General features: G+C 39.1%; 1 protein-coding gene across 1 annotated transcript; it reads left to right on the forward strand.

Annotated features, from left to right (window-relative positions):
• Positions 1 to 122: 122 nt before the first annotated feature.
• On the forward strand, positions 123 to 25,099 carry kif16bb (kinesin family member 16Bb). The gene is made up of 19 exons (XM_057848204.1): positions 123 to 323; positions 396 to 459; positions 563 to 661; positions 761 to 877; positions 4,302 to 4,396; positions 4,992 to 5,107; positions 5,187 to 5,329; positions 5,562 to 5,730; positions 5,919 to 6,041; positions 6,160 to 6,335; positions 6,425 to 6,490; positions 6,565 to 6,624; positions 13,985 to 14,104; positions 14,253 to 14,304; positions 14,393 to 14,530; positions 15,688 to 15,770; positions 16,386 to 16,465; positions 21,739 to 21,829; positions 22,232 to 25,099. Exons 1-19 carry the CDS (start codon positions 277 to 279, stop codon positions 24,350 to 24,352), a joined length of 3,960 nt encoding a protein of 1,319 aa, XP_057704187.1. The 5' UTR covers positions 123 to 276; the 3' UTR covers positions 24,353 to 25,099.
• The last annotated feature ends 733 nt before the right edge of the window (positions 25,100 to 25,832 follow it).

The following is a 25,832-nucleotide window of genomic DNA, read 5'->3' on the forward strand; positions in this document are numbered from 1 at the left end:
AAAAATGTACATTTCCTCTCGATTTCTAGCATAATTTCCCCACAACATTCCTGATACTCTCACATATTACTAGTGTACCATAGAATGCCTTTGACATTGCTCGACCGTACTCAAAACTGATATTGTAAATGGCGACCTCTGTAGGACAACTGTTGTAACGATTTAATTACCACTAAAATGAATGGGTCAATGACAAGACACAGGTGAATTAATTGGCTCATTTTAATTCTAGCGATATTCACGTTCCACGGGGAAGGGTGCAGCTTTTTTCCCGTGATGGCTTCAGTACGCGTGGCAGTCAGAGTCCGTCCACTTAACAAAAGGTAAATAAACAAAACACAAGAATTTCATATCATATTTACTTTCACAAAGAGTTCTTGTTCACCTCTTCACAGAGAACAGCAGTTGTCCGCAAAGGTAGTGACTCGTTTTGAAGGAAACAATGTGTATTTGTACAAGGTAAAGTTTATTCTTCATCCGGAGAACATTATTAGCCACATAATCCAGTGTTAAACCAAACAAATGGTAACGTTTTTTTTTTTTTTTTTTTTAAATCTCCTAGCCATTATCGGTTCGAGGGGACAAGAACACAAAAATCTTTACGTACGACTTTTTGTATGACTCTGATGAAAGAAGTCCCTCTTTTGCATCCCAGGAGAAGGTAACTGATTCCTTGTGTATTTGCACCATTGTATTTGTTTGTGTAAGGGTATATGTTCTCACTCTTTTTAATTATCACTGTATTCTTCTCTGTATTTAGATTTTCAATGATCTTGGGCAGGATGTCTTAAAAGCGGCATTTGAAGGATTCAACACCTGTGTTTTTGCCTATGGCCAAACTGGATCTGGCAAATCTTACACCATGATGGGTCATGCAGTAAGGTTTCCAGATTTCCTAGCACTGTTGTAAAAGTTGAAATGCATGTAAAATGTTTCTTTCACTCACTTGCCAAAACTCAGTAAAACACCACGAACCAGCAGCTTTGTATGTGATTCACACAAGACAAACTTGAAAAGCCTATTTAAACGAATATGGGCAACATTATCGAGGATTAATAGCTAGCTTTCAACCCCATGGTTAACTCCGTACCTTTTAGGAGGAGTGGTTGGAGAGTAATTAAGCAAACACTGGTGTTATTGGGTGACCAGTGAGACACTGAGTATATCTAAGTAGTGTAGATATTTAGTAGGAGCCAGTGAAGCTGCTGGAGGACAGGTGTTTTTTTTTTTTGGGGGGGTGTATACAGCTGCAGAACTTAGGGGCAGGGGTGAAAGTGGGCCAGAACGGTCAGGAACGCAGTTCCGGTATAAGATTCAGGGCAGGAACGCAGTTCCGGTATAAGATTCAGGGCAGGAACGCAGTTCCGGTATAAGATTCAGGGCAGGAACGCAGTTCCGGTATAAGATTCAGGGCAGGAACGCAGCTCCGGTATAAGATTCAGGGCAGGAACGCAGCTCCGGTATAAGATTCAGGGCAGGAACGCAGCTCCGGTATAAGATTCAGGGCTTGAATACTGCACGCGTTGCTTTGATTCCAAAACTATGACTGCAACTATCAAAACGCTATGTAAAAAAAAAAAAAAAAATGCTAAGCTGCCCGACATGCATTTCATCTACCTACTAACATCAGATTTACATACAAAAGTGTTAACAACAAGCATAATAAAGTGCTTGTGAAGCGTAATCCGTTTCCACCGATATTTATTATTTACTTTATTCCACGGACGGCATGGAGGTTTCCCCAGCTGCTGTAGTTATCAGAGTCTGACGATGATGAGTCACGTCAATATGCCAATGCACGCAGCAAAGCAAAACGCCTAGACTCATTTATCCGTTCAGTTGGCTGAAATACTGACATGTGATCAGCAGAGATAGTTAGCGCTGATTGGTTCAAATGTGCATGTTTTCTGGAACAGAAAAAAAAAAAAGATGCGACAAAAAAAGGGCAATGGAAAATGGATCAAATCTTTAAGAGCAAGGAAAGAGTTGAGGTGGCTTATCATATTTAGTTTTATTTGCTCTGATGGGGAAGTTCTGAACATCTTCGCTGTCAATGTGCACTTTGGACTTTTATTTGTTCATTTATGTTAGGCTACTTATTCATTTCCTTATGATTTAAAAAAAGTAAATGTTTGCGTGGTCTTCAAAATATATTCCATGTCACTCTGCATGATATAAGTCATTTGTACATATTTTTCTGAAATATGCGACTTATATCTTTATTATTTAAAAAAAAAAAAAAGAAAGCAAAAGTAAATGTTTACATTACCTTCAATTTTAATATACAGTGGCCTATACTACGAACTGAGTTCAACCTCCCCAGAAGTAATCCAGTTTACCAGCGGGTAACCGGAGTTGACAAAACCTGGTTGTCTAGTTTGTGGTCAGTCGGTGCTACGACGCTGATTATGAGGTTGATTAGTCGAACCTGTGTCAACCCAGTCAGAGTTACTGCGCGTTCACATAAAAGGGGGCGGAGACCAGAGTCAAACACTACTTGTGACGATGGCACGGGCACCTTACTTCACGGAGGAGGAATGCGCGATGATCATGCGGGGTTATGAGGAATTAAAATCCACCCTCACCGCGAAATCGAACATCGTTTCAGCGAGTAGAGCGCGACGGGTCTGTTGACAGCGAATTTACAGATCGTGTGATTTGTGAATGCGTCAATATGCCAGTTTACTTATGTCCATGCAAAGAAATAAAGCCTGCTGTCAGGACAATAAAATAAGATTTGGTATGTTAACAGTAAAAAAATAATTTATCACGCATCACTACATGACATTATGTTCTTCACAAGTGTATGTAAACTTTTGACCACAAATGTACATCCTATGTTCTTCAGTAGTTAAAATTGAGTTTTGGCATTTAGTATGTGCGGAAATGAGGAAAAATTAGGAGATGGAGGTTTGGGTTGTTGCTGTTTTTGTTAACTTTTGTTAAACAATTTTGAATGAAAATCATTTTTTGTCTGTGTGCCAAAGCAGCTTTCTTTGCATTTAAGTAGTTTTAGGAGGTTTGAAGCCCCCCCCCCCCCCCTAAAAAAAAAAAAGAACATAAATAAATAAATAAATACAATTTCTGGCTCCGTGGCGACCTTCATGTCGGGGAGTTCCGGCAAGAAATTCTAGCCACTTTCACCCCTGCTTAGGGGGCGGGTGCGATCGCACCCTAGCCTCTAAGGGGCCTGGTTTGCGAGCGTGGTTGGGTGAGGATAGGGTCAAACAGAAAGGTAAGATGATGCGCGGAGCTGTAATATACTGTTTAAAAGGTGGAAAAGCGCTATATAAGTATAACATAAGCATAACATTTACCATAAGTGTTAAAATAGCTCTGCCTGCTGGTTGTCTGGAGAGGCCCACAAAAGAATTTCCAGTCCCCGCCACATACACACACACATACAACCACACATTGTCTTGAGGGTCCTGCGAAAGGGTGAAGGGACCCACGAATCACTCTCCACTAACCAATGATTGGACAGTCCACTCCGGGGCTCCTGTTAATGCTCATCGCACCTGAGTCCTGTTCACATTTGTTTCGCCACTGGATGTACATTTGGAGAAGGTTGAAGACCCCCCCCCCCCCCCCCCCCTTTTCATGAAATAATTATCCCATTGACTAGGTATAGCTGGCTATGTTTTGTTTTGATATCAGTAACTTTTTTTGTTGTTGTTATGACTGAGATGGCTTTAAAGGTAATACAACAGATGGAAATAAGTGGAAATGAAACGGAACTCTTTAAACCACGGTTCACTTCAGACATTTCAGTCATTCATGTATTACACTGATTGTCCCATTATTATCAGTGCTGAAGAGCTTACGCTGCAAAACATGTTAGTAATGCTTACCCAGCGTGAATGTAATGCTGACACATTTTTACATTAGAAAGTGACCTCATCAGGAATCCCTCCTTTTCTGTTCATTTGTCTCCATGCTTTCCTGCACTAATCAGAAACGTGATGAGTGCAGCAGCGCGTAACTTTTCCATTTCCTACCTTGCACTCAAATGTAAATTTCACTCTACCAAAGGGTTAATGGATGTCTAACAGGATGGCATCAACATACTTTCTAATTACATAACCATCTTAATGTTCACTATCTACTGCTATGTAATTAAAACAAGGGCTCAAGAGATTGCTTTCACGCTTCACTAACTTGTTGTGTTGTTCAGTTGCCTTTGCTTGCTGTTTTGTGTCAACAGCAATAGGTAGTACTTGCATTTAGACAATATAATGGTGTCACTACAGCATTTTAAGATTTGCCAACATAGCAATACTTTACCGTGTTTATTTTTCCAGGAACAAAAGGGTTTAATCCCACAAATCTGTGTAGGGTTGTTCTCCAAAATATCTGACTGCACAAGCGGCAGGGTGTCATTTCGAACGGAGGTCAGGTATGGAATAATGCTTTTTTTCTTTTTTTTTTTTTTTGTAGTTTACAACCTGAATTTTAATACACAACATCTCCAAACACACCCAACCTCTAAATTTCTCTCAAATATTACTAGGCGGTCTCCTTTTACTCTAAGTACAGTATAATCTGAAAGTCAATATCTCAAGTTTATTTGAAACAAGAACAGTTGCTCCACTTTACACGTTAGTACCTGCTCATTACCCACAGGATGCACCTTAGTCTAGATGATGACTCATTTTTCTCACAGAGAAAGTAGCACTTGTAAAGAATCTTTTTGTGCTATAACTTTTGTCTTAAACCAATATTTATCATAGCTTGGAAGCTATTTCGATTCAGTTTATTATATTTATTCAGTTTATAACTCCTATGTTATGTCAATCTGACTGCAAATTGTCACACAAAGTTAGACAGGGTAAAATTGATGTTCAGGATGAAATGTGACTACTTGTCGATTTTTAGAAGTTTGCGTTTTCACAAGTAGCATGTTTTTGGGCCTGTTAATGGTTTTCACTGAGGCTGTTGTTTTGACACTGGCATTCACTAACACTGAAACTTTGGGGGATTTTGGGCTTCAGCTTCATGGAAATCTACAATGAACGTGTGCATGATCTTCTTAAGAAGAGGACTGCAGCAACAGAGAATGGAAACCTTAGAGTGAGAGAACACCCCAGGGATGGACCCTATGTTGAGAGTAAGCAAACACCACCACCATGCCTTTTTCAGACATACACAATTGTATTCCTTTCCTGAGGTGAAACCTTTTCATTCAGACCTATCCAAGCATTTGGTACACAGTTACAGTGATGTGGAAGAGTTGATAGCTGCTGGGAACATCAACCGAATCACTGTCAGTACTGGGATGAATGATTCCAGCAGCCGCTCGCATGCCATCTTCACCATCAACTTCACTCAGGTAAGATGCGGTATACACAAGGAATGTACGCCGTTAAATCAGAATGTACATCTTGAAGTTCTCTTAAATTTGGTGGAGGTTTAAAGGCTATGTCTCAGGAGGTCTAATTAGCTGGTTTCTTTGTTCGTGTCCTGAAAATGTTTAACTTCAAAGGCTCATTTCTTTCATTATAACTAGCTTTTTGTTGTTGTGCTATTATGTGCCTGATTCCCACCCTCCCTTTTTGCCACAGGCATGGTTTGATGCAGAGTTGCCACGCGAGATGCTGAGTAAGATCCACTTGGTCGACCTGGCTGGCAGTGAGAGGGCAAATGTCACACATACTTCAGGCATCAGACTTAAGGAGGGTGCCAACATCAACAAATCCCTTGTTACCTTGGGCAATGTGATCTCTGCTCTTGGTAAATGGCACTCAAAGCAGGATAAAGCATTCCTTCATTTCGCCCTCATATGACATGTACATGGGGAAGGGTTTGTTGTTGGCGTGTTGTATATTGTATGAAGGGAGCAGACAAGGAGAGATTAGAATTGGCACGCTTTTTTGGGGATGATTATTTTTAACACATGCGTTTGTTGTGTAACTTTCTAGCTGAGCTCAGTGTAGGCCAACCGACAACAAAAAGGGCGACCTTCATCCCTTACAGGGACTCTGTCCTTACATGGTTGCTTAAAGACAGCCTTGGAGGAAACTCAAAGACTACTATGATTGCAAGTATGCATTGTACAGACAAACCTATAACTAAACCAGGCAATTATTTTTGTTTATGCCTATTATGTAAGAGTATATCACACACATGTCTGCACTTCACCATTATGAACTTTTGTTGCAGCCATTTCCCCAGCTGATTTGAACTATGGGGAGACTCTGAGCACATTGCGCTATGCCAGCCGTGCTCAAAGCATCATGAACACCCCTACAGTGAACGAAGACAAGAGTGTGAGCCTGATCAGGGAACTACAAGCAGAGGTCATTAGGCTGAAAAGGCTACTTGTAGAAACCAAACAGGTCTTGTATTATTCCAGCCAAACAATAGTTGCAGATGTTTTTGCAAAGTTCATTAACATAGGCCTAGCTTTACTGATGTACGACTTCAGGTTACTCATAGAGAGCTGTCTTCCTCGCTCAGGGTAGAAGAGGAGCTGCATGAAAATGAAGAAAAGGTCAGTCTTGTGTTGTTTAATGGGCTCTTAGGGTGCTTATTTGTCAATATTTTCAATACTTTGCATTTGTGCAGGTTTATACTCTGACCAAAGAGTGGACCTGCAAATGGGAGGAGACTCGAGGTATTATGCAGGTATAACAAGTGTTATTTTTTTTTTGGCTATATATTAAAAGCAGTTCTCTCCACTGAATCCTTTTGTCAAGAGACGTTTTCTGAGCCAATTTATTGTCAGAGACATGAGTAATGAGTTTGATTGATAGTTTATTTCCTGAGCAATTACTTACATTTATTTCTTTAAAATCTATATCTTTTTTAATAACAACTAGAATACTCATTTGCATCGGTCTAGTGATCAAAACAGCATTGCATTTTTGACGCTTGCTTGCAGTAAAACCATGCCACCAGTTGGTGTCCCTGCAGCTCCTATGAACATCTACAAATGGGATGGGGCAAGAGCTAGAGAAAGAAAGTCAACCTGGCATGAAATATAACATAGCATCTATTAAGATTAAAATGGCACCCAAAAGCTGAGTTGTTGAAATACTCCTCAGGTAAGAGTGCTACAGTGTATGAAAGTCTGGCAAAGAGAAACCAGACTGACATACAATCTCCTGCAGCACAATATTGCTTCTGAGGCTATGAGCTTGCAAACTCCAGGGTTCTACAAAAAATTGCTACTGCTTTAATGATTTCACAGTCAATGGTAAACTAGATTCCTCTCAGCATGTGCCCAACATCCCAAATCACATCTAATGTCATCATTTTAGGGCTCATCATTAGCCAAGTAGCTTGTTCCAATATGCGTACATCTGGATTGTGCTTGTTATGAAAAGTAGTTGACGTATTGTCCAATTATACATGCCAAGTGCAGCTGACCATACGTGTGTGTGTGTGTGTGTGTCTACATATACATATATATATATATATATATATATATATATATATAGGATGAGGGCAAGTTTCAACACAAGCACCTGAGTACATTTTTAATTCTACGAGAGGGTTAAACAAATGATAAGGTTTGTTCTTTTTTAGTGGAAATTACGAACAGTCATAGCGAAATTTCGGTATGTTGAGGTATTATTTTATGCTCTATATTGTTTAGCAGGTGATATTTAAGGGCATGACAGCCGCTTATTCAAAACAATGTATCGGAATTCATTGGCGGCTTTCACTGCTCCTAATTAAAAAGTCTTGATTATTGACAAGTGGTGCGACTGGTGTGAATGCAGAATCGATTAAATAGGGTTGACTTTATCTATTTTGGAGGTTAACATTTGCCAAATGACTAAAGAAAATATGCATTATAGCTTTTTTCATCCTCGTGGACACAGGGTGGCATCTGAGCAAAAGGCCATTGTACTGGTGCCCAACAGGTGCACTAGTGAAGTCAAAACAATCATTTTAATGACTTTGTCTTATATATGTAGAGTAGTCTTAAAAATAGTTTTAACTGTGCAAACATACATTAAAATATATATTTTTTTCTTCAGTCAACTTAAATCCTAGTGAATCTTAAAATGGTATATTTCTGGTCTCTTTAAAAGTAAAATGAATACACTTAAAGTGCAAACATAGGCCAAGGTGTGAAAAGATGAAGGATGTTGTGCTTTGTGACTTCAGCTTTTTTCTACACATGATGCAGTTTAAATCAGTGCAGGCAATTCAACCACATAAGGGACCCTAAACAAATGTACAGTGTGTCAGAAAAGTGAGGAAACCCCTCGCATTTCTGCAGATGTTTAAGTACTGTATATCTTTTCATGGGACAACACTGACAAAATGAAACTTTGACACAATGAAAAGTAGTCTGTGTGCAGCTTATATAGTTAATTTATTTTCCCCTCAAAATATAGCCATTAATATCTAAACCCCTGGTAACAAAAGTGAGTACACCCCTATGAAAAAATGCACCCCCAGCCCGCCCGTCTCATCTCATCAAACCATCGGACATGGTTCCAGTAATCCATGTGCTTTGTTGACATGTCTTCGCAAACTATTTGCGGGCTTTCTTGTGTACCGTCTTCAGAAGAGGCAAATTTGATGTAGAGTGCGACGTATGGTCTGAGCACGAACAGGCTGTCCCCCCCCCACCTCTTCAATCTCTGCAGCAATGCTGTCAGTACTCCTGGAACGAGTCCCATGGCATTTTGGGGGGAAAATGACAAGCAGTACTCAATTTGGACAGTTAGGGATGTGCATTTTTTCATAGGGGTGTCCTCACTTTTGTTGCCAGGGCTTTAGATATTAATGGCTATATTTTGAGTTATTTTGAGGGGAAACTAAATTAACTCTTTTTATATAAGCTGGACACAGACTACTTTTCATTGTGTCAAAGTTTCATTTTGTCAGTGTTTTCCCATGAAAAGATATACTTAAATATCTGCAGAAATGCGAGGGGTGTACTCACTTTTGTGATACACTGTATGCTTAAACTGCAAGAAAAACGGTGAAAACAAAATACTATTCATAGCCAAGAAATCAGGCTCACAAGACAATATTAAAGTGCAATGGCAGAGCTAGGACAGGTTTGTTCACATATCAACCTTAAGATGACGAACAGTTGGAACTGAATTACATGAATTTTTCTCTCCTATAAAATCCATTGCAAATTTCTGCTCTACTGGCATGTTACTCTTCGTGACGAGGCTGATGGGCATTATAAGCAAAGGTGTAGGTTTGGTCTTAACATTGGTACAACAGCATAACCTGCATGTACTTTTTGCTGGGGGCGGGACATTAATAAATTAAACAGATTAGGTGAAAGGCTACATTTCTCACCAATATGAACCTAATTAATAGGCTAAATGATCAATGCAAAATAAACCTGTATTGACTTATACTAATTTTCATGTGGGTTGGTCAGGTGATACACCGTTCGATTCAAACCTTTGTTTTCAAACACTACTAAAGATACATTTTTAACACTTACAGATTAAATGGATTATATTAGCAAATTTAAATTGCAACATTTGAACAGCCAGTCAAACGTGCATTCGAGGGGGAAAAAAATGGACTGGCACATTCAGCAAGTGAAAATAGGCAAATGTAAGTCTTAACATATTGAAAATAATTCACTTAATAATGGTAGGGTCAATTCTATCCTTACAGCATTTGGGAAGACAAAATCACACAAAATTACCAATATAGCTGAACTCATTATTATATGCAAATAAGGTTGCCTAAAAGTTGGTCGGGACAATTTGAGCATCCTGAAAAGTTGGTAGTGTTATGTCCCTACTGCCGCTATGGAAATCTACGCCGTTGATTATAAGTGACTAGATGATTGATGATTATTTAGGGATTCTTTTATTATTTGGTATTCTTATTAGTGAATTCGAACTGAGTGCTCAGAAAAAAATGTTGCAAGTGTTTTTGTAGCCCTTACGTAAATGGCCTTATAGCCAATGTCAACATTAACTACAGTTTAGATCCTAAAATTTTAAGCTGATACCCCTACCCCCACTTAGGCCAACATTGAACACGAATGAAAGAGTAACTGAAATGATCAGTGTTCGCTCCCACGTATGTGAAAATGGGGGGGGGGGCCTAAGAGCATCTCATCCGTTCCTGATGTCAAAGGAATGTGACACAGTGCATTAACCTACCAGATTTAGAACTTCTAATGAAGTCTGTGAAGAATTCCTTTTAATTAAGTAACAGGCCCTGCCTGTGTCAATACCTTTCCTGCTTCATTAAAGTGATGGGGGGAAGGATTTCTTCAATCTTTCAACTGCTACCGAGTGAGTTGGGGGTTGTGGACATGTTTTTTGTCACTGTCCAATGCATGCAAGAGTGTGTAGGAGGAGGTCAGTTATTAATGTAAAGTGGTGCATCTAAAATCCCCTTTATGCAAAATTTTCTTCGCCTTTTTGGAACTCATGATAATCCATACTAATCTGAGGCATTAACTGTTGTTATAAAAGGAGCACAGTTATTGACGAGAGCTTCTTTTTGGCTAGAGACACCAGTTCATTGAACCCCAAAGCCCTTGGAGTGACATTATTGGTCGTGAGCTCTTGCTTGGAGGTGAATTTCTCTTTCATGACTTAATTCATTGTGACCTTTGAACCAAGTAGGTCACCTCAGGCGAAATGCTTCATTTCATATCAAGTAAGTAGGGAATTATTTGCAGAAGAAACTCTTTAGCTCGGATCTTCAAAAGACCATATTGTCCTTATCTGAAATGGCAGTAATGGGATCATTTTCACCTGATTGAATACTGTAGTATCGTTGCTTTAAAAAGCAGTGTGACTTCATTTATTCATTCACATCTTTTTAGTGACAAATGAAGTGTGTGGAACACTTCAAATGTGCTTTTCCATTTTCTAGTTGCAATGTGATACTAAGTCTACACATTCCTGTTCAAATGCAAGATTTTTGCAAGGTATCGGTACATCATTTGATGTTTGAAATTTTACCTCTGTGACCTTTAATCAGTTAAACTCCATTTTAATAAGGGGATGTATAAATAAACGGAGGTAATGTGATTACACTGGTGTGCATACACTTTTTTAACTGGCTGTGTTCAAACTTAATCACGATCAAACTCATTGAGATTCTGTACACGACGACCTAAGCTTTTCCTGACTCTTTCATTTTGGTGCTTTTGTAATCGAACGTCTAAAAGTTTTGTTAGTGTTGACTGCTTTTTTTTTTAACTGTTCACAATTCCCTGCGTTAAGGCCCCCAGTTATAGCTGAAGAAAAGCTGCTACAATACATATTAAAAATCTTTTGGAATGATGATAAAAAATTCAATCTTTTCAGTTAGGGTTTAGTTCTACGTTTTCATTGCCCTTAACACATTTTCCCACATGGTTGAGAGAGATCTCAAATGTTTTGAATGGAGTCATGGAAGATGAGATTTCTGTCTTGCAACCCTGTGCTGTAGCCCAAACATGTTAAAAATATGAGAGATTGTCACAAGTACTTGCCAGAAAATCTGATGGCTCCTTCAGTCTTGCTACCAACTTCTTGGCAGCCTACCCATCCAGTTTTCTTCTAGTCTTTTCATGAATCTTGGAGGTACATACAGTACAAGTATTGCTAATGTCACTTTTGTGCCATATTTCCTAACTTGGTGGTCGTATTCACTTTGTTTCACAATGTTTTCTGTAACATTCTCATGACTGATAAGTTTGAATAATAAGAACTATCGGATTCTGCGGAAGGTCTCTATGGCCCATTGGTTATATTGTCAGAAGTGCAATGACGGGGTGGAGGGAGTACTAGAATATTTGAAATTTATGGGGGCTTAATTAGACACATTAAAATACTGCATGAGTGGGCTTGCTGCCATTTACCATTAGTTTAATTTGATTGGGCAATGCTGAACACGGCAACTTCCCCAGATAAAAGCACACTTGTATTATCCAACTATATTATCTTAGTTGTTTGTATTTTGCTTCTTGAATTATACTGCCCATGGTTAGCTGCGATAGGCTCCAGCACCTTTGGGAGCATAAACGGCATGGAGAATGAATGATTTTTTTCAGTTTGAGGTTTCAGGTGACATTATAGGTGGGAAAGGATTATTATTATTTTTTTGTAGCAACCAGTGTTGTATTTTACAGTCCTTTTAATTTTCGTCTGAGTCTTGAACTTTTGCATAATAATACTTATTAGTCTGTCATTTAGTCATCTCAAATGTGTGTGCCTTCGTCTACTTTTTGCTGACGAAAACTCGACTAATTTCGTCTAGTTTTAGTCAACATTTACTAAAAATGTTTGAGTCTTTAAAATTAAAAATATTCACTCCAGAAATAAAGGTTTCCAACTATTTCAAAAGAACATTGACAGACGAGCGTAACGCCAACTTGGTGATAATACACACTAGCAGGAAAACGGTATGTTATTTTCAATTAAATATACCCACCTGGACACCCTGAATTGTATGTCCAAGAGTTTAAGAGGACGCTCGCCGTTAGCATTACCCTAATGCTAACGTGACTGTTATGCTAACCCTACGAGTTTAGCTTAGTAACGACATTTAGTGTGTGATGATCGTTCAGCATAGACCTTTAAAGGCTAAATCAATATTGCATATTCTCTCGGGCCAAGATGAGAAAACAATTCTTATCGTGTGTGCCTGGAAACCAGAGAGGACACTGCACTGCTGAATGGAAGGGGGGACGCAGCACGTCACATTAGTGACACAGACACTGCTATGATGCAGGCTAACTGCACATCAAATGTCACACATTGTGAACATGTGATGGAAACTATTGCACATTTTTGTCACGTTCTCGTCTCATCAGACGAAAACTGGAATTAGGCTCGTTATGTTTTAGTCTCCCAAAACACGATTTTAGCTCGTTATCGTCTTGTCATCGTCATGAAAAAAGTGTTCTTTGACGAAATATTTTCGTTATCGTCATCGTTGACGAAAACAACACTGGTAGCAAAAAATATTTTGTCAAGGTCTTTTATAACTGATTTGCAATGTTTTAAGATTGAGATCTAAGATCAAGAAATATTTTTTGGATTGAGCTCAGTGATCAGCCATGTCATATTTTATCAAATATATGCAAATACAAACAGACTAGTTTGGCGGATTTTGAGCAGTCCCTTATGAAGAGTGTCAAGTGGTTTATTACACTTCAAGTGAGGTTAATTACACACCTTGTGCAGGTTAAATGCATTTCATTTTTTATCGCCTACTCGTTTAATCCAAACGTACAACGGTAGATCCTATATATAAAAACCAAGTCAAAAAAGAATTGAGTTTGGGGCTTTATCATTATTATTTTTTTAAATTTCATAATTGTAGTTTATAGAAATATTTCTACCACAAAATGATCAATTTATGGTCAATGGAAAAATCCACACAAAATAAAGTTAATCCATGGATTGCTCATTGCATTGAAATCTTGCGGCTTTTGACCTCCAGTTTACTGTGCAACCTTGAGGCAGTTTTTTTTGTTGCATTTTTTTAAAATTATAATTTGTATTTTTTTTAATGCTCTAAATTCTAACGTAAGGGGCATTTAAACTTGGAAGATCTATCGTATGCAAGTCAATGTTTGGCTTGTTTGAAATTTCATTAACACTTATTCTTAATAATGTGGAATCAGTGTGTTGCGATGTTGATGTACAAGCTCGGAAACGTTATAGTATATGCGTCATATGGCCTCGATAGTTATGCATCGCTGGTGGCAATGGTGCATGTTATACAATGCGCGTGTGGCTGATGGCACTGCGTCTTTTTCACCCTGCAAATACAATGTACAGTTTGACTCTCGCCGCGGTAATCTAAATGATTTATTGCATCTGTGGTCTCTCCCCACTCGACTGCTTCATAGCAACACATGGCTGAAACTCGGCTATTCTGCTTGGCCTTCAGGCAAGGAAGAGCAGTCATAAAGAATTTAGTTTTCTGCTGGTTGTCATTAAATGTCTGTCAGCTTTTTCTTTATTATTGCGTGCCATTTCAGCTACAGGCTATTGAGACGGTATCTGTCCTTCTCAGGATAATCTCTTGTGTCCCATAGGAGGAGCCAGTGGCTCTGAAGAAGAAAGGAAGCGCAGTGGTTTTGGACTGCCGGTACCCCCATCTGATAGGCTTGGATGAAGACTTGCTCAGCACTGGCATTGTTCTATATTATTTGAAAGTGAATGGAGCATTTCATCTTAGCCTAACTCACATTCACCACACATTTCTTATTAATTAATCATCATCTGAAGCCAATTGCTTTTTATAATTGCAGCAGAACAAAGCATACACCTTACGTATTGTCTCCTGATTAATCACCTCTTTAGGAAGGCAGAACCATGATAAATACTAACAAAACAACCCACTGCTTGGATATTGGTGAGTCAGGGTTACTACATATTTCCCGTTCTTTCATTGTCTATTGATCTACTGCCATAAATAGCATTTTTCTCATTTTTCCTTGTAGAAGACTGTAAACCTGAGTTCGGAGGTGAACATTGTGTGTTTGAGAACCATGCTGGTACTGTGACTGTCATCCCTCACGAGGATGCAATGTGTTCAGTTAATGGTACTGTGATCACACATCCTTGTCAGCTGACTCAGGGTAAGCTTGCTTCATATTCTCTTACAGAAAGAAATGAGCTTATTCTACTATACGGTTATAAGTTTCATCTTGTGGAATCCATGTTGTTCTTGGCTTTTGCTGTAAAACATTCCTAGCATGGATGCATTCTAAATACGGCTTTTTGGAAAAAAGATATTTTCTCCTAATAAACATGCCAAAAGGTGAGAAGCGGTCAATGCCTCGGGCTGTTTTGCTTAATTGGCAGATCGAATTGATAGGGCTCACAGGTTTGAAGTGGGAGCTATACATTTACTTTCAAGGGAGCGAGTCAAACAGTTTTGAGAGTACCAACCTCTCTTGTCCATACAGGCATTGCTTGCTGAGGTTTGGAGCCTCCCGGCTTACTACCTCTTCTTCATCAGAGCTTGCCTCTCTGAGATAACAACTTGACAGTACTGCACAGCCTTCTGCTAGCATTCTTTTATAACCATTTCAGCGTTTCCCATATCCCCTTAACAAACAGCTGTATCTGAAGGCATTTTCTTGAACAAATGGTTGTAATTTTGTGTCCAACAGCAGCTGGAATCGATCTGAAGCTGCCCTCACAGGTTCTTTGTCACTTGTCTGAGTCATTTGTAGTTCCAAGATTAGGATTTGCCGGAGCCAGCAACGAGGTGGAGACTGTAAAGCAAAGTCTTTAGAAAATCTCTGGCTGTTATTGCCCGAATCCGAGCCTGTTATATAAACTGTATTATCGCTTCAATTTTTGAGAATTACCAAGCCTTCATTGACAATTTACTCTGGTAGATCATCCTCTGGTTTAGGTCACTGCCATTTACGTTGGAAATTGCTTGCTTCATCGTCAGAGCAAGTCGTTCACGTTTGATCGTTTGAGGAATTATAGACCAACTGTCATTTTAAGCCAGCAAGTTTTAAAAGAAAACACATCCCTCTCATGAAACATTGCGAGGAAGGATTATGTCTGCCAATTCTGTACTTCTTGGTAACTTTTCCTGATTTATGGATGATGTTCTGAGACTTCATCATTACTCTTAGTGGCAAACCTTGTGAAGAGCCTGCAATCTTTAATTGCTGCGTCTGTTTTAGTAAGGCTTACATTATGTAATCCAAGTACTTTGAGCTTGCAGGTAGCTTGGTAATTTGCGACCATCTAATGTTCCCCCTTTTTCTTTCAGGTGCCATCATACACCTTGGCAGTAAAACCATATTACGCTTTAACCACCCCACTGAAGCTGCCTTCCTCGGAGGGAGACAGCAGGTGAAATCCAAATAGCTCAATGTTTCAGAGACATGCTATCAGTTATATGATCTAACGACTGTTTGCTAAACTTTCTCTAACTTTTTCTAATGGATACTGTAGTTGTTGCTGGTTTTCTCTTTCCAGCTACTGTTCAAACATGCAGATTTTTATTTGCATAAGAGGTTATAAAATGTTGGATTTTGAAACAAACTGAACTGAATTTGTAATGCACTATTGGCTCCATAAACTGCAACATATAGAAAGGGCAGTTTTATAATGGAGCTGCGGACAGCTCTAAAGCCCGATTTAATATTGGCTAACAAGTGCAGTTCACATTTAGTTTATTTTATTTAGATTTTTTTAAGTTTCCAGGCTGAAGCTGAATATCATTTTACCAAAAGCATGCTTTTTGAGAAATGCACTAAAATGTTGAGCTCTTCCTCGATGTTCAAGTTATAGATGTCAACTCTTAAAGGTGTATAGTGCAACTAATTTGGAACCTTTATGCATTGTAGGTTTTTTAGATTAAAAAAAAAAAAAAAAACCCAACAATCTATCAAGCGACATGTATGAATAAAACATTTTTAAAGTGAATTGTTTTCATTCCACTCCTTCTCGTTTCATTCCCCGCAGAGTGGGCTGATACCAATGAACACCTTGTCTCCAAAATTGAAATCTAACAATTTACCCAAGATGATACTTGGCACTTCAAGGTAAGACTTGAGGCAGATGCATCCAACTTAACTCCGTTGTGAAAGGTCCGGGTACACCTGGTTCACATCTCTGTATATTTCTGTGCGGAATGTGTCATCTCAAAATCAAAGCCATAAATCATGGCAGTATTTCTGTGAGAAGTGGGAACATGCAAATGGGCTTGCCAGCCTGAAGTATTTCAAGCTGTGCCAGTGTAAATCACAGCTGGTCTAGACAGCTGAGGGGCTGTCTCACATTGGCTTCTGTAGTTCAATCGGTAGTGAACGGCCGTGTCCCCAATTTTTATTTTTTTCTAAACATCACTCTCCACTTGAACTTCACCTCCTGACTTGACATGATGGATGCAGTGAGAGTAGTATTTGAGCCATCATGTATTATCTATGTCTCAAAGTATAGTCCAAAAGCCTGTAGAAAGATTGCAAGGTGTGTCTGCTGTTTTGGGGGAAGGGCAAACTTGTAATGAAAGTGTCATGGGCCTGGAATATACACATTTTTAAATATGTTGTTTTAAGATTATTGCAGACAGATTACACCTACACTGCTACTTCATTATAGCTTGATGGGAACTCTGCCTCAGTTCTGTAATTTATATGCCCTGTAATTCACTTCATCTCGGAAATGTCAAATTCAACCAGAGTCTGAATTCATTAGACCAGATTGACAAATAGTTCAGTTTAGTTTATTCACATATCACTAAAGAATACAATACATGGTATATGCAAATAGGTGCTGTATATATTTATACAATTAAATGCGTGAAAAAGACACTCCAAGGAAGCTATTTAAAGCTTTTACTAGGGGGCCCAGTTCTCCACAAATATAAGATACTGGCCATATATCTTTATAAATATGGACAACATACAGACACTCAATTTAAGATTCAGGTTACATTGGAATTGATGTGAGGTACAGAACTAGTGTTATCAAAAGAATCAGCATATTACACTACACACATTGCTAGGAGTTGAGCTTTGAATTTTTTCTTGAAGATGCAGAAGGAATGTGACATTTTGAGCGTTTCATCAAGTTTGTTTCAAATCTGTGGTTCTCTACACTGCTAAAGCTTGTACACCTTAGCCTTTTTTCCGTAGTGATTTGATTTTTTTCCCTTTGTAGTATAGTTGTGCTGAGGAGTACAGATTGGGATGAGGGCACCTAATTTATGGATAATCTGGTGCATTACACAATCATTTTGGAGGTAGCTGTGCTCCTTAAGCCTCAAAAGGTGGTAGTGGTGAAAAATCATTTTAGTGGGAGCGTTAAACTCAGACCATGTTAGGCCACGTATAACTTCTTTCTGGAGTAATTTGAGTTAAATAAATTGGAAATGTATTGCACAATATGATATAACAGTATTACAAATGAGGTTAAAATAAAGATTTGCTCAAAATGCGAAGTACAGAGAGAGGCAACAAATATTTTTGCTCCAGTACGAGTATTGAATATGGTACACTGAGGCATAAGTTTGAATTCCTCAAAAGATATGATCGTTTAGCTACACTCCCCTCCGAAAGTATGAAAACACTGAGTGCTTCTACACAACATTGCCCATAGCCAGTAAACCATTTGGAATGTCCTGAAGAAGAAACCACTGCTGTACTAGTTAATGGATGTCGGACAGGTCAACCAATGGAAACGACATCAGTTGATGACAGAAACCTTTATAGAGCTGTAAAGAAAGACTGTAAAACTGTTGGCGATAACAACCTTGGGATGTCAGATGCTATTGAAGTAAAATAAATGTAGACATCCTTGCTCTACATTTGAATTTAGTACGTACTAATTCAGTCGATACACATTTGTTGCCAATTCATAATTGTTGAAATTAAAATTAAAAAAAAAAAAACTGTGGTTACATATTTAAAGTGCATGTGACACGAAAAAGCATGTTTATTTCATAATACACGTGGTATTTTATGCGCCTGAATGATATGGACCGCTTGGATGTGTGTGGAAGCGATCGCTATATTTATTTAGTTTTTTTTAATCCCGCGCCATGAAAATGAGTGACTTCCGGCTTCGGTCTTGCATTGAGGAGGAGGGCGCTGTGACGTGTACGGTAGAAGAAGTCTTCTTCACTATACAGTGTACTGTTGTGTATGAGGACGAAGGATTCAGCTGATTTTGCGGATTAACACGTTTATTTTTCGCATCACGCCAGCCAAACGGCTGCAGAAAAATCATTCTGTATGAGGGAGAGGTGTATGCGCCTTTTTGGAGTTTGAAAAGGTTCCCATTCACCGTGGATATTGGCCAAAACAAGCCCGACGAATATTGGACCATTGGACTTATGAGGAAGTGAGTAAACATCTTGTTTAGTATTATGTCAAATATTAATACAGCTATTACAAAGTAAACACTACAAACTTTCTTTAAATAAAGGACTACTTACGTTTGATCATTGATAGGCATGTAAAAAGCTCTCCCTATGCACATTAGCAGCACGTTAGCTGCACAACAACTGCAGCCACCCTCCTCCGGGGAACGAACTGTAAATTGCTCTCCGCCGGGCAGTTTGCCGATCCACGAAGACAATCGACAACCGGGTCGTCATGTCAAATAATCTAGGCTAGTTATGTGTGATTTTCCGCTTCGAAGACTTTGAAACATCACTCTGTTTGGGTTAGCATGTCGGCTAGCTGTCACTCCTTCTGGTTTGTTTACATTCTCCGAAGCCGGGGAAGGGAAATGACATATGTCCGATTTAGGTGTCATAAAATATCGTTTGGGAGGTGCGACAGTAAAGTTGAAGTCGACAGTTTTGACCATTATGGAGTAATTTTGCCATGTCGTCTTGAATAAATGGATTTTTATTATTTCATATTCCATTTAGCACAAGACTGTTATTTGTCATGACCATGCCATTTATTTAGCAGTTGGGGAAAATACTTGGATAAAAAGAATATCCTGTAAAAATATTGCAGTAAAGAGACAGAAACAATGACATTTTGCCGCTCTCTTCGTCGCGTTTTCCTCATTGTGAATAGTTCCCCCTCGATGGGCTGATTGGTCCTTCTCAAGCCATTTATATAGCTATTCGGGAAAAATACTTGGATAAAAAGAATATCCTGTAAAAATATTGGAGTAGAGAGACTGAAACAATGACATTTTGCGGCTCTCTTCGTCGCGTTTTCCTCGTTCTGAACAATTCCCCCTCAATGGGCTGAATAGTAAAACCGTTGAGCCCAGTCTACCGCTGACGTCATCCACCTGTTGGGGACGCTAAAGCCCTATAATGGTAGGCGTGGCTAACCGGCAGATTAAAAGACTAATTTCTCGTCATCTGCGCTTTGCTAAATTGTTGTATATCGTCGAATCGTCTCAAAATATGATTCTAATTCACATAATAATGCCATTTAAGACTTTTTTTTTTCTCGTGTTGTATGCTCTTTAAAGTCCCCCATTATCAAAAATCAATTATCAAGACTCACACAGATCCATAACTATAGAAATTGTGCAATAAAAATAGTTTCTTTAACTCTGCGTAGTAGAAACCGATGACGTAGTCAAAGGTGAGGATTTCAGCAGAGTGCATATGACTCCATGGAAAACTGCAGTCGAGACTTGCTGACTTTATTGTGTGGGATGGGTCGGAATATGAAATTGCAAGTGGGTCAGTGGAGGAACTAAACCCTGAAGAACATGATTCCGGGGAGATTTTAACATACAAGTTCAATCCGTAGGCAGAAATTCACCATACACTGAGAGAGCGAGTGAGCGAGCTAACAGGCGAGAGGGAGTGGGAATGGGGAGAGAGAGCGCTAGACAAAGAAACAATTAGGATTGCCATTAACATCATTAACATTTCTGCACCTAAATGGTAAATACCCTACATTTACGCCTCTCGACTTTACACAACAGCTTGGATAGCGATTAGAAAAACTAATGATTTATCATCTGAAAATATTAACACCTTTTGGGGCCATCAACCACTTCTATAGCCTTGCCGTTTCGGTTCCAATGTCATTCTTAATAACTCTTCTTTGGCAACATGTCATTTGTGACTTGTTCAAAACGGTCTTCAGTGAAATGTTTTAATTTAGATTTTTTTTTTTTTTTTTTTTTTTTTTTTTTTTTAAACAGCTGGCCCACTCTATGTGCTCACTCCACTCAGCTCACTGATTGGTCATACTGGAAAAAAAAATAGAGGCATATATTGTTGGTGTTGAGCAATTTCCTACATAACACGTATTAACCATTTTTCCGATAAATATACAGTGGGGAGAACAAGTATTTGATACACTGCCAATGGGTTCTCCCCACTGTATATATATATATATATATATGGGGGAAAAAACTAAAATGCTGGCTTTCTCCGCAGTGAAAGTAAACAGATGAGGGCATTGTGTGCGGAAAAGCCTCCATTGGATTACATCCCTTCCATTTACTGACGCTGGTGTCCTGGTCAACAGCGAAATGGGATTAAAACTGTCTTTTGCCAATCTTTTTTTTTTTTTTCCTCCCCATTTTACAAACAAAAGGACTACGAGTTGTGACTCATTTAAGTCCAATCTATCGAATTCGGTAAAATCCCCCCTGATGTGATAGGGGGACTCTAAACTGCCTGTGACAGCATAAAAAAAAAAAAAAAATCTTAACTAGCATTATTATTGTAAAATTTGAATCATATTTTGAGACAATTCGACCATATACAACAGTTTGGCAAAGTGCAGATGACGAGAAATCAGTCTTTTTAGATCATTTCAGTTTTAATCATTTGTTGTTTAGACCCGCTTGTCATTATAGCCCTCTAGCTTGTACTTTTTAAACTCTTTTCAGTCCTTAAACTTTGCAAACAATCAATTGGCTTATGGTTCCACTAAAAAATGTGCCGATTTGTAGGTAAATATAACAGACTGAAGAACATTCACTCATGTTAACAACAATGACAACATAATGCAGCAAACAGAGCTCAGTTCCTTTTAGTTTGTTTGGTTTGTCCTGCCTTCAGAGTACTACACATTATGAAAATCTCATCTCAACAGGCACACATTCCTTTTAATTTCACAGCTGGAAGGGTTGCTTTAATCTTATCCAGCCGTTTGATTCGTGCTTTCACAAACTAAGGCTGCTTATTGTTAACGGGTGTCGAGGGTTGTTGTCACGTACTAGTATTTAGCCTTTAACAGATTTTGATTAGTCTTTATATTAACCACAAAATACATTTTGTGGTAAATTGAAAGTTCAATGTATCATGGTAATGACATATTATTGCAATGTGTATTTTTGCTATCATTTGCTGTTCTAATTATTACCGATGGTTTATTTTTAGTAAACTTGATCTACCTACTTCAAGCACTGTGGAGTCCAAACTCGTGACCTGCCTGTCTACATTTGCACCAACAGATTGTTTCAAATTTCCTGTAAGTATGTCTTTCTTTCTTCGCCTGCACCAGTTACACACAGTATTAAGATAAAGGCAACACATTTATAAAAACAGAGAAAAATCAACTTTAGCATATCTGTGGTGAGGTAGGACCCCATACCGAGGCATGAAATTATTGCCTTAGCTTGTTCAGACTGATTATGTATGTTCTTACACCATATTACACTGTCTGACAGGAGTTCAAATGAAATGACTTCTTTGAAGAAAATGCAGCTAGGGCAATTTTACAATGCAATCATAATCCTTTAATGTGCACTTTATTAATTTATTCAAACATAATTTTATACATTGTAAACAAATGCCTGTGATTGGTATAAGAGCAACCTGAAACAGTTTTCTTTTTTTTTTTTTTTAATCCACTGTCACTATATAAACCTAGGCAATACCTGGAAAAGGTCCTGTCCCTAACGCTATTTTCGATTTGGATGGAGGCACACAACAGAATGGGGTAAGCACTGGGGCTGACCTGAAGCAGGAGATAGCTCTGTGTCATAAATCATGGCCAGAGCTGATGTCTAAGCACCCTTGGAGGGAGACCGAAAATGTTGCTGAAGTCTCAAGCTATACAAAAGCGGAGGTGTGGTCAGGGGATGCCAGCCTCCAGCAGACAAGTGTCCTGGGCCTAGGTGATGGATGTGTCATGAAGCCAGAGGGGAATGCTAACGAGATCCAAGGTGTTGTGGCTCATTGCTGCAAGGGGAGACCTGGCTCTGGTGGGAGCTCATTAGGCAATATGTCCCACCTTCAGCATACAGGGGGAACTAGCTCCATGCCTGTCCCTCCACAGACCAACTCTCTTCAGCTCAAACAAGATGCTCCTCGCAGTCTGGGATCCAGCTCTCCCTCCGTGGAGTCTAGCTTACAGGGACAATTGAGCTGTGGAGACAAAGATGGTTTTGGATCTTTAGAGGACTCTGTAACACATGCCAGAGTCTATGTGGAGGCTGCAGTTCAAAGCTCTAGATTGAGTGTCTTCGTCAAGAAAGTGAGTGGGATTGTCAAAGATGCTCGGCGTTTCCTGTGGAGCTCATCTCTGCCACTGCAGCAGTTTGAAGAGGAAAGAAAAAAACATTTAGTCACCCACTGGTCCAATCATCTAATTTCTCTAGTCAAGGAAAGCAAAGTTATGTCTGTAATTGATAGCCAAGTCCGCTTCCTAGTAAATGGAAGTCATGGCTTCTCATATTTCAAAAGTCCTGGTATTTATTCAATGGTCAAAAAAGTACCACTGATCCAACACATCCAGAAGGAGATAATGGAACACCTTTGGGCCAATGAGGCTACTATGAATATTCAGGACTCCAATTATCAACATATCACACCGATCAGAGCTACATCCCAGACACAGAATATCAGCAAAGATTGGTTAGTTGATACAGATTCATTACAAGAGGACAAAAGTGCTGAGACGGACAAGGATTGGGCATTGGATAACTCTGTCATTATGCAAAGAGATATTACAAAATGTTGTCTATCGTTGATAGATTATCCTGATGCCCTCATGAACCTGCAAAATTGCTCATTTCGGCACCTAAAAAAATCTCTACAGTCAGTGCTATCTAGCACAGTGCTGGTTTCTCAAAAGATTGTTGCTCTCTTTTGGATGAATGTAGCTAAACCTAGCCAACCTGAACCTTGTCCTGGCCTTCTAGTCCTCCTGGAATCGGGTCTTTTTACATTGACTGCAGAATCTGGGCATTTGGTATTATTCCACCAGCTCCCTTTCTTGATTTTGCAAGAGTTGCAGGTAAGCTTTACAGGCCACGGTTTGCGTTTAATGGGAACTACACAGGAAAGCATCTTGGGTCTGTACACTCACAGCCAAAAGCTTACCCAAGAGATATGCTGGGCCATACTGGAAGTTCTGTGCCCTGGAGACAATCGGGTCTCTCAGCACCCGCTATTTAATGATGACTGGATGGGAGTTGGTAACAATTTGTCACTGGACACACAGGCTTTCTTACCTGAGCTTCTATTAGATGCTGGTCTGAGGGTTTGCTGCCAGTTTCAGAAGAGTCTTGCAGATTTGGTTTATCTTCTTTACTGCAACATGGAGGAAGGAACAGCTACCCTTGGGGATCTGCAGCTCTTGTTGTACACAAGTGTAAAGGCCTACTTAAGCTCCAGCAACTGTAATGAAACTATGACTCAGCTTTTACTTACCGATACACACATTGGACTGGTGCAGGAAGATGTTGTTTTTTACCCGACCCTACGCTCACTCACCGTACAGCCCTGCCATCAACAATTCCACAACCTGACTCTTCGTCAGCGAGCTGATATACGCTTCTTGGTGGTACATGAAGACAAGTGCGGAGTTGTCAGTCTAGATCTAATTTTTACAAATATGAGGGCCAGAGGTCACCCTGAATGTGCGATGAAAGTAGCCACCCCTCCTACACTTGTTTCTAATTCACCTCCACATGCGGAGGTGTGGAAATTAACTTTCGGTTGCTCCACTGAGGCAGCATGCCTGATTAATTATTTGTCAAATGTCTGATCAACAACTGACAGACGGTAATGAGCTGCTCATCTTGAAGACACGTGGAGAATTAGCAAGCAGTCCAAAGGACTGTGAATCCTACACCCAATTTTGATGTCTGATTTATCCTTTCCAGGAAATTGACATTTTATGTAACAACTCTAGCTTGGAGAATTTTTAATCCCACATCTTGTTCTTCCATCTGTTTTACCTGCAACCACCCACATGCTTATTTAACCAGATTACATCATGATTATTTTAAATGATTGTTCCAGTTTACTAAATTTCTAATAATTTTAAGGATTTAGTTCTCAAATAAGTGTATATAATGTTCTTGTCAAGTTGTTTGTGTTTGAATGTTTCGTGTAAGCAAACTCTTAATGTTTCTATGAGTTTTCAAATAAAAGTTGACCTCTAAGGGGAAGTTTGCCATTATTTACAGTGAGCTAGATTAAGCAACTAAAAAAGGATTTAAGAAATATTCTGACAATTTTTTTAGCCATACTTTGAATTGGACATATATTTATGATGCGGACGTGGCCACTTGCTGGGCTCCCACTGGTGAACCAGACAGCCAATCCCCCCCTCGTATCTACTACTGGGATTCAGCTTTCAAAACATACCTTAAGACTTCCTTTTGGTTCTTGGGTCTGAAGACATACCATCATTGACAGTCAATAACGGGATAATTTGTTTACCGTCTGCTTTGGAAGCATGTGAATGTGACCCAGCCAGTTCTCTCACTGCTTAGTAGTTGATGGGATAAATCTTTTTGAGCCAATCTTAATCTTTCGGCCTTCTTGTAATGGTCAAAGCTATTTAATGATTTACCTTTCCGGCAGAGGTGTTGGAAGACTTTCCCCAAGCCACATAGGTTGAAAATTGGTCCTGGTTTCGGTTTCTAAATTTTCATTACTTGAGTCTTGGATAAAATGAAGTTCAATTGATTTAAATTAACATTTAGTTGAAAGTCTTTCCAAGGCAACATAGCAATCTCACAAATATTTGCAGAAAACCTTAACTGGAATGGTGAAAAATATTCGCTATGTTTTTGCTAGAGTTAGCTTTTCAGTGGTGCTAGTAACATTTAGACATGTCTATGGCTGCCATTTTGGGGGTCAATGCATTGTAGTTGCTACAATGTTGTTTCAATAGATTAGTTTGATAAACAAATCGTGTCAAGCGCTTAACAACGATACAGAAGTCTGATAAAAAAAAAAAAAAAAAAAAAAAAACTGCCATTACTAATTTGTAATCACAATGAAAAGACTTAAGTAAAAGATTTAGATTTAAAAATGTTGCCTTTTAGTTGCACTTTAAACCATAAGACGGCTTGCCAGATAACCAGTTTAGTCCATGAACACTTTGTTGAATATTATCTTCAGTGTTGTAACTCAAGACTGGTACCTAGATCAGCGGGCAAAGAAAAAGCAGAGTGGGCAGGTTTCTTGCATAATAAGGTACAGTGCGACAGATTCCAAATCGTCTACGATTTCAA

The sequence above is a fragment of the Corythoichthys intestinalis genome, chromosome 10 (genome assembly GCF_030265065.1).
Source record: "Corythoichthys intestinalis isolate RoL2023-P3 chromosome 10, ASM3026506v1, whole genome shotgun sequence".
Taxonomy (NCBI): domain Eukaryota; kingdom Metazoa; phylum Chordata; class Actinopteri; order Syngnathiformes; family Syngnathidae; genus Corythoichthys; species Corythoichthys intestinalis.

Coding starts and splice junctions, on each gene's coding strand:
- kif16bb (XM_057848204.1), top strand. CDS start 277: ATGGCTTCAGTACGCGTGGCAGTCAGAGTCCGTCCACTTAACAAAAG. Junction 324..395: donor GTCCGTCCACTTAACAAAAG/GTAAATAAACAA, acceptor ACCTCTTCACAG/AGAACAGCAGTTGTCCGCAA. Junction 14,531..15,687: donor TCCTTGTCAGCTGACTCAGG/GTAAGCTTGCTT, acceptor TTTTTCTTTCAG/GTGCCATCATACACCTTGGC.